The sequence below is a fragment of the Microcaecilia unicolor genome, chromosome 10 (assembly GCF_901765095.1).
Source record: "Microcaecilia unicolor chromosome 10, aMicUni1.1, whole genome shotgun sequence".
NCBI classification, from domain to species: Eukaryota; Metazoa; Chordata; class Amphibia; order Gymnophiona; family Siphonopidae; genus Microcaecilia; species Microcaecilia unicolor.
Window position 1 is genome coordinate 70192320 of NC_044040.1, and position 9185 is coordinate 70201504.

Below are 9185 nucleotides of genomic sequence, written 5' to 3' on the forward strand. Positions count from 1 at the left end.
CCCTTGCTGCAGTAGGGTGCCCGCAATTATGCCGTCTATTGCTGGTCTAACTGCAGGTGCCTAAATGTAAAGTTACACAAGTATTCTATAACAGAACCTGGGCACCCAGTTGCCATTATAGAATAGGCTCTGGATGCACCGAGTTATAGAATTGCACACTTAGATTGTAAGCCCTTCAGGAACAGGTAAATAGCTACTGCACCTAATTAAGTTGTGAGCTGAATTCCAAAAATCCTTTCTACACACTTCAGGCTAAATTCAGCAAATAAATGTCCAAATTTGGGCGCCCACAGAAAAGAGTGCTAAGTGTTATTCTATAAATGGCACTCTGAGTTGGGCACTGTTTATCAAATAGTGCTTAGCACCAGGATCTGCACCCAATTTTAGGTGTAAGGATTTACACCACCTGAAATGAGGTATACATCCTCACATCTAAATTAGGCACAGATTTACCATATATTCTATAACACTGCATGGAAATTCTAGGAATGCCCCTGACCCACCCATGCCACTCCTATGGCCATGCCTCATTTTCGGATCCACATCTAAAAATTTATGCGTGCATCTTTATAGAATAGTGACTAGGAAGATGCATGCATAAATGCAAATGATTGCCAATTAGGGCCAATAATTGATAGCACTCAATTATTTGTGCTAATTGGGTCATTATTCAATTAAATTGCATGCACAAATTGAATGTATGCCCAAATTTGTATACACAATGTTGAGCACCATGTATAGACTTTGGCAGTTCATGTTTGTCCCCCCCCCCCCCCCCCCCCAATTCCCACTATCTATTTCAATCCAATTCCCACTATCTATTTCAATCCAATTGCAACCATTTCATTTTACAAGATATGGGGGGAAATAGGTCTGTCCTTTACTATTTCATTGCATCAGAAAACAAAAGCTAATATAGGAAACACTAATGTTTTGGACTGCATACAGGCTTCTACTTAAAGGCTATATGTTAATTTCATATAATGCACCCTAAACAAAAGTACAACCAAGGAAGCTTTTGAATATCGGCTGTCCGTGGTGTCACTCTAGTAATTTATATCATGCAACGGCATCATCAAGGTTACCCTTAAGGGGCATCCTGTTATTGGCTGCAACCCCAGTATTAATGAACTAGATCAGTAATGTAAGATTGTTAATTCTTCCTCTGGACATTGCTTCCCCTCATTTGGAAATGCTCAGCATGGATAGGCAGTCACAGCCTATTGCCTGTTGCACCAAAATTAAAACTCATCTCGGAGCTGGGATTAGAGTCGTGAATAACAAATGTTCCAAATGTCAACCACCTGGACTATTTTCACTCATTTGCAGAACACTGTTACTTGCTCTTGTCTAGCAAAACTTAAAGTAGAATAATATGCCAAATATGCACTTGAGAATTACTTAAATAACCCTTTAATTTTTATGAAAAATCTGATCTTCATAGCAGTTTCACATAGCCCCACTGAAAGATGTAATATTATTTTAAAGTAATAAAAGTTTAATTATGAAAAAAAGTATGAACTAAATAGCCCAGTCCAGTGAGTCCATCATATTTCCTATTATAATCTTTTTCCATGGTTAAGCTCTGTTTCAACCATGGAAAAGGGGCTTTTATAAATTACCCCAGCAGTTGCATGCATATAAAATAGGTGTGGAGCATGTTCAAACCTATCTTTGGGGTCCTTTTACTAAACTGCATTAAAAGGGGGCCTGCACTAGCATCAGCACATGTTTTTGATGCACGCTGAGACCCCCATTTACCTCAGCGGGAAAAGGTTATCTTTTTTTCTCAAAAAGAAATGGCCATGCAATAAGTGAGCCACTTGCCATGTGACCATTTCGGTGGGAGAGGGGGGAGCACTTACCACCACCCATTGAGGAGGCAGTAAGGGCTCCCGCACTAACCAGGCAGTGTGTAGCACTGCCCAATTACCGCTGGGTAAGCACTGGCGCTACAAAAATAGAAACATTTTTGTAGCACCGGAAATGGCGCACACTGGCGGTAGTTCCAGATTGGTGCGCGGCAAGCCCATTGCCGCGTACCAACCCTTTAGTAAAAGGCAGGGCCACTGAAGGGGGGGATGGGGATGCAAAATTCCCTGGGCCCAGCCTCCATGGAGGACCCGGGCTCAAGCCAGTCCGTTCCTAATTTAGGTATCGGGATTTACACCAAGTTTTTCTTGATGTAACTGCCTGCGACTAAATTTAGTCACGCAGATGGGCACTCGGTGTATTCTATAAACCACATGGAGAGTTAGGCTTATTCTTTAAAGTATGCCTAAATTAAGACATACTTTATGCTCTTCTGAGCAGGGACCATCCTTAGTTATTAATTTGTACAGCGCTGCGTAACCCTAGTAGCGCTCTAGAAATGTTAAGTAGTAGTAGTAGTAGTAAATTAAGACATACTTTATAGAATACGCTTAGGCATATTTCATTTCATATGAATTTTTTAGACATGATATATAGAATCTAGTCCTTTGCACTAAACATTCCAAATCCAAATAGGAAATATGGCCATTTTTGAAACCATATCTTTTTTTTTCAAAATACCATTTGTGTTCTGTGTGTTTATTTTTTCAAGCCATTAAAAAAAACATACAGGTGAAAACGTAGAAAATCAAGCCATTGGGATATAGAAGGGGCCAGCATTTTTAGCAGACTGGTCCCCCTAGGGGCCACTGCTGTGAACTTCATATAAATGCTCCCAGGTACACATCTTACCATCGCTCCCTTATGTTGACTACTGAGCCCTCCAAAGCCCACTACCCCCAACTGTATACCACTACAATAGTCCTTATGGGTGAAGGGGCCACCTATATGTGTGTGCAGTGTTTCTAGTGAGTTTTGGAGGGCTAGCCATTTCCACCACAAGTGTAACAGGTGGGGTGAGGTATGGGCCTGGGTCCACCTGTCTACAGTGCACTGCACCCACCACTACACTACTCCAGGGACCTGCATGCTGCTCTGGTGGACCTGGCTATAACATCTGAGGAGGTCATACAGGCTGGTGAGTACTATTTTTATTTACATTTTTGGTGGGTGGAAGGGGTCAGTGACCACTGGGGGAGTAAGAGAGTCATCTTTGATTCCCTCAAGTGGTCATCTGGTCATTTAGGGCACCTTTTCTATAAACAGATCTAAACCAAAACATTGACATTTTCACCCTAGACGGGTTCATTTTGTTCCATCATGGCTGTAAAATGTCTAATTGTTAGGAATGCCCTAATCCTGCCCCTGTCATGCCCCTTTGTGATTTGGACATACTGCAGATGAAATGCATAGATAAACATCTGCAAAATAGGTTTCAAAAATACCGATTTGGACGTTAGTACTTTATGACATTTTTTGGACATGTTTCTTCCGATCTTCCCCTCTCTGATCACCATCTTATAACTTTCACACTTAAATCTCCTCCCTCCCAGTCCCGTCCTATCCTATCTAATTTATCTAGGAATCTTCACGACATTGACCCTTCATCTCTATCCTCCCATGTTTCAAACCTCCTCTCTACTGTGGCACCATCCACCATCCACCATCCACCATCCATTGAACTCTCTCCTCAAGGTGCCCCCTCCCCCAACTCCCCCTTCATTATCTCCTCAGACCCTTGCTGAATTCTTTCACAACAAGGTTCAAAAGATAAACCTTGCTTTCTCTACCTCACCAGCTCTCCCTCCACTAGTCCGTTCCCCTCTCTCTCCTTCCCCTCATTCCCTTTCCTCCTTTCCTGAAGTTACTATTGAGGAAACTACACTTCTCCTTTCTTCCTCAAAATGTACCACCTGTTCCTCTGATCCCATTCCCACCCACCTTCTTAATGCCATCTCTCCTACTCTTATTCCTTTTATCTGTCACATTCTCAACCTCTCACTTTCCACTGCGACTGTCCCTGCTTCCTTTAAACATGCTGTGGTCACACCTCTCCTTAAGAAGCCTTCACTTGACCCTACTTGTCCCTCTAATTACCGACCCATCTCCCTCCTTCCTTTTCTCTCCAAATTACTTGAGCGTGCTGTTCACCGCCGCTGCCTTGATTTTCTCTCCTCACATGCTATTCTTGACCCATTACAATCTGGTTTTCGCCCTCTCCACTCAACTGAAACTGCGCTTACTAAAGTCTCCAATGACCTATTACTGGCTAAATCCAGAGGTCAATATTCCATCCTCATTCTTCTTGATCTTTCCGCTGCTTTTGACACTGTCGATCACAGCATACTTCTCGATACCCTGTCCTCACTTGGATTCCAGGGCTCTGTCCTTTCCTGGTTCTCTTCCTACCTCTCCCTCCGCACCTTTAGTGTTCACTCTGGTGGATCCTCTTCTACTTCTATCCCTCTGCCTGTCGGTGTACCTCAGGGTTCTGTTCTTGGTCCCCTCCTCTTTTCTATCTACACTTCTTCCCTTGGTTCATTAATCTCATCCCATGGCTTTTCCTACCACCTCTATGCTGATGACTCCCAAATCTACCTTTCTACCCCTGATATCTCACCTTGCATCCAAACCAAAGTTTCAGCGTGCTTGTCTGACATTGCTGCCTGGATGTCTCAACGCCACCTGAAATTAAATATGACCAAAACCGAGCTTCTCATTTTCCCCCCCAAACCCACCTCCCCGCTCCCCCCGTTTTCTATTTCTGTTGATGGCTCTCTCATTCTCCCTGTCTCCTCAGCTCGAAACCTTGGGGTCATCTTTGACTCTTCTCTCTCCTTCTCTGCTCATATCCAGCAGACCGCCAAGACCTGTCGTTTCTTTCTTTACAACATCCGTAAAATCCGCCCCTTTCTTTCCGAGCACTCTACCAAAACCCTCATCCACACCCTTGTCACCTCTCGTTTAGACTACTGCAATCTGCTTCTTGCTGGCCTCCCACTTAGTCACCTCTCCCCTCTCCAGTCGGTTCAAAACTCTGCTGCCCGTCTCATCTTCCGCCAGGGTCGCTTTACTCATACTACCCCTCTCCTCAAGACCCTTCACTGGCTCCCTATCCGTTTTCGCATCCTGTTCAAACTTCTTCTACTAACCTATAAATGTATTCACTCTGCTGCTCCCCAGTATCTCTCCACACTCGTCCTTCCCTACACCCCTTCCCGTGCACTCCGCTCCATGGATAAATCCTTCTTATCTGTTCCCTTCTCCACTACTGCCAACTCCAGACTTCGCGCCTTCTATCTCGCTGCACCCTACGCCTGGAATAAACTTCCTGAGCCCCTACGTCTTGCCCCATCCTTGGCCACCTTTAAATCTAGACTGAAAACCCACCTCTTTAACATTGCTTTTGACTCGTAACCACTTGTAACCATTCGCCTCCACCTACCCTCCTCTCTTCCTTCCCGTTCACATTAATTGATTTGATTTGCTTACTTTATTTATTTTTTGTCTATTAGATTGTAAGCTCTTTGAGCAGGGACTGTCTTTCTTCTATGTTTGTACAGCGCTGCGTATGCCTTGTAGCGCTATAGAAATGCTAAATAGTAGTAGTAGTAGTAGTTTCTCTTTTGAAAATGAGCCCCATAGTATTCTGTAAGTTATGCACGTAAATTGGAGACCACCCATGCCTCTCACATGCTCTGACCACATGTGCACTTCCTAGCAGTTATGCACTATTTTATAGAATAGCGTGTATTGCACTTACATGTGTAGGTGCCACTTTCTGTGCACTTAGTTGTGCCTTGTGCACAAAAATGCACACGCCCACTTATAGAATTGCTTGATAGTTTGTGGATATATATTTACACCAATTCTGGAGCAGGTATAAGTGTAATGGTGCATTTACCCGTGATTGTTGCAGGTAGTGTGAGAATTTTATTATTATTATTATTATTATTATTTTTACAAATGCACAGTCATTGTACAATAACCACAAACAAGGCACCTATTTGGCAACCTGTTATAAAGTTAACCTCCACATATTTACAGCTATTTTCACTGAATATGTTTTAATGGGCATCTTATGGACGTGCCTTTCTTAGCATGCAATCAGTTGATTAAGGTGCCTTAAAAATTAAGTGCAAGCAAAATCAATTTAATGTGCATTGACCCATGAATTAATGTGCATACAATTGATTTCCATGCACTGAAAAGTTCTAATATGGGCTAAAATTTTTATTATGAGCAGTGAACCACAAGATTCACAAAAAACCAAGAAAATATCACATTTTCTAAAAACGAATCACAATCATCTTGTCTGTGCACATCCCTAATGCCTGTAAAAGTGGAGTACAATTGCTCATATGATTTTTTATGTTCATTCTTTCTCCCTCTATTTTGCTCCTATTCTTGAAACTCACACAATCGAAATAGGATTTCTATTCTCATTACAACGTCGCTTTTCTACTATAAATCCCCGCTACAAATTTTCTCTGACTCATTAGCAAAATAGCTTCCAATTTCTCAAGCTCCCTCTGTTCCCGAGGCAAGGCATTCCCGATAGAACTTCACAAATGCAATCTGTACTGCCACAAGAGCCAACCGTCTTCCTACAAAATTAATTTCACCCACATCCCAACAGTCTTTATTATTATTCATTGCTTCCCAGGGCTCAGAAATCAACCATCTGCCATCCCCAGTTCCACTATACATTAATTAAGGGTCTATCAATCAGAAAAGGCAAGCGAGTGCAAAAAAAGCCTTTAGCACTTAAGAGCAAGGTGCCAAAAATCTTGCAGTGTAAAGGTTTCATCGGGGAAGCACCTCTGAGGAGTACATGCCACATATATCAAGCTAAGGCAAAAAGTTCGGTCACACAGCTTTTGCCATGATTCAAATGGACCTGGTGCGGGCAGTGAACACGTTTCTTGGTTTCCGATGGATCTAACAGTGCTGGGACTGAGCGTTATACCTTGAAAGAGGTAGGCTTTGCTCCCGTTGTACAGCCCTTGAACCTGCAGCACTCCAGCAGTAGAATCCCCCAGCTGTAACTCCGCGAGAACGTCGATCTGCAGAGAGGGATCTGCACCGAAAGCTAAAACTGAGCAGAAAAAGAAAGGGATATTACATCGCGGCTGAAAAAGCCATGCCTAGGTGGTTTTCGTTAGAACCACACTGTTTCGTTAATCTACATATCTGTATGTCCTTTTAGCACCTATGTTTAGCAGTGGATTTTTGCTAGAGAAACAGACACAAGCACATGTCTACGGTGCTCTAAAATCAGCCTCTTAAAAAGTTCCATTCTGCTACAAAAAAAAGCCATATTTCAACAGACCTTGATTTTTCAACCTAACAAACTGAACACCCCCCTCTCACCGCTCTATTTCAGAATACTTCAATTCTTCCCCCCCCCCCCCTTTCTAGAGGGGTGGGAGTTGGGGGTCACTCACCTGATCTGAGACAGAAAATAAAGCAGATTGTGCCCGAGATCGTTGACTCCATGCTGAAAATATATTCAGTCCATAGCCTCCCTTTAAATCTCCAAATCTCCGAGTCAAATGTGAGAGATCGCGCCTTTCCCTTAGCAGGTAGCTGGATCCCAGCAGACGAGTGAGCAACTTGGATTCCCCAAAGCACGCATCATTCCCGAGCACTGAGATCCAGCTCCGGGAGAGGAAGCAAACCAACGTCACACCGAGAGCTCCGGTAGACAGGTATAGGGGGTTAGAGAGTCTAATCCTGGGTAGGAATATTAATCTTAATAAAAGACACCAGCCGACATCTGAATCAAAACTGACAAGCCCTGCTCAAACCTGTTGGAAGCCAACTAGCCAAGACAATAGAGAGGAAATGAGAATGTAGCTGCCTCTGAGGCTGAGAAAGAGAGAGAGGTAAAATTGATGCTTCAGGGAGAAGGAGGAGGGAGCAAGAGGAGAGAAAAATGTTTCCACGTTCCTTTCTAGGAGAGGCTTTAAGCTTTGTCTCTGCTTCTGTTGCAGAGAACAGCAACTTAAATCAGCAGCATGTGCAGCCCCTCTGTGGGTTCCTGCCTAATCTAAATATCCTCTTTAACATCATGAAAGACAAGGCTGCTGCATTGTTTGGTTGGCTTTTTTTTCCCCTGCCTGATCAGATGACAGATGATGCTTTGTGGGGTGTCAAGGTTAACCCTGCCTTTCAACAGCAGGGTCCCAGCGGTGCAAAAGGAGCCCTGTATAAAACATGAGCAAAAGAGAATTTGTTTAGGAGCAACATGGGGAAACACTGTAAACTATATAATATTGCTCCATGTTGTGTGAGTCTTTACTTTGCAACTGGAAACAGAAAGGAAAAGAACGATGGAAAAGGTCTGGAAGACAGCTTTCACTGAGGATGGCAGAAACTGGACATAGTGAAACTTCCTTCACATAAGTTCTGTGGTCACCAATGTTTGTGTTCTTGCACTTACCCCCCCCCCCCCCCCCCCCCAAAAAAAAAAAAACCACTCTTGTCTTCATTTAAGGTTAATTTAAAACATTTAAATTTAGAAAATTTACCTATTTAAAGTGATATCTGTACAAACTTTCTTTATTGGGATACATGATAGACTTCCCCCCTTAACATTCAAAAAAACCTTTAGAGTTTCTGAATCAAATATTGTTCAGTATTTAGTACAAAGAAACAGGTGATATTTATGATGATTTGGGCTCATCCAACCTATTTATCTCATGTAATCTATCTACCTATATATGTATATAGATAAATAATTACTTCAGGTCAATACTGAAGAAGCAGTTAAACATTTGGGACTAAATGGTGCCTTTAAAAAAATCAGCACCGAAAAAAACAGCGCTATGTGCTTTTCTATAAATGGCACTTTATAAACGAGTGCTTAGAGGCAGGAACCATGTCTATATTTAGGTATAACCATTTACACCATCAAAACCTTAGTGTAAATCCCCAAGCTTAAATTAGGCACGGATCCCTTTTATTCTATAGCAATGTGCATAAATTAAAGGAACGCCCCTGATTCACCCATGGCCACATCCCCTTTTTGGACCCACATGTAAAATTAAAGTGCTGATCCCATGCCTAAATGTATGCATGTAAATGTAAATTACATCCAATTAGCACCAATAATTGCTTGTTAAGATCCTCAATTACCAGCGTTAATTGGCGCAGTATTCAATTAAATTGCTCAAGCAAATTGGGCACATGCTCAAATACGTGCATGCAATTTTGAGCACTTTTTATAGAATTTGGGGATAGGTGTCATGCTAAATGTATAACAACTATTTTTAAAAATGTGGGGGTGTTCTACATACAGCATTATTAGG

At 42.4% G+C, this 9185-nt stretch overlaps 1 protein-coding gene across 1 annotated transcript in view; it reads right to left on the bottom strand.

The window, feature by feature from the left end:
* Positions 1-7380, bottom strand: part of NELL2 (neural EGFL like 2) — a 640124-nt gene extending 632744 nt beyond the window's left edge. Inside the window, exons 1-2 of the mRNA XM_030216939.1 lie at positions 7320-7380; positions 6842-6970 (exon numbers count right to left, since the gene is read on the bottom strand). Coding sequence (XP_030072799.1) covers positions 6842-6970; positions 7320-7371 — 181 coding nt within the window. The 5' untranslated portion in view covers positions 7372-7380. The remainder of the gene's footprint in view (positions 1-6841; positions 6971-7319) is intronic.
* Between the last annotated feature and the right edge of the window lie 1805 nt (positions 7381-9185).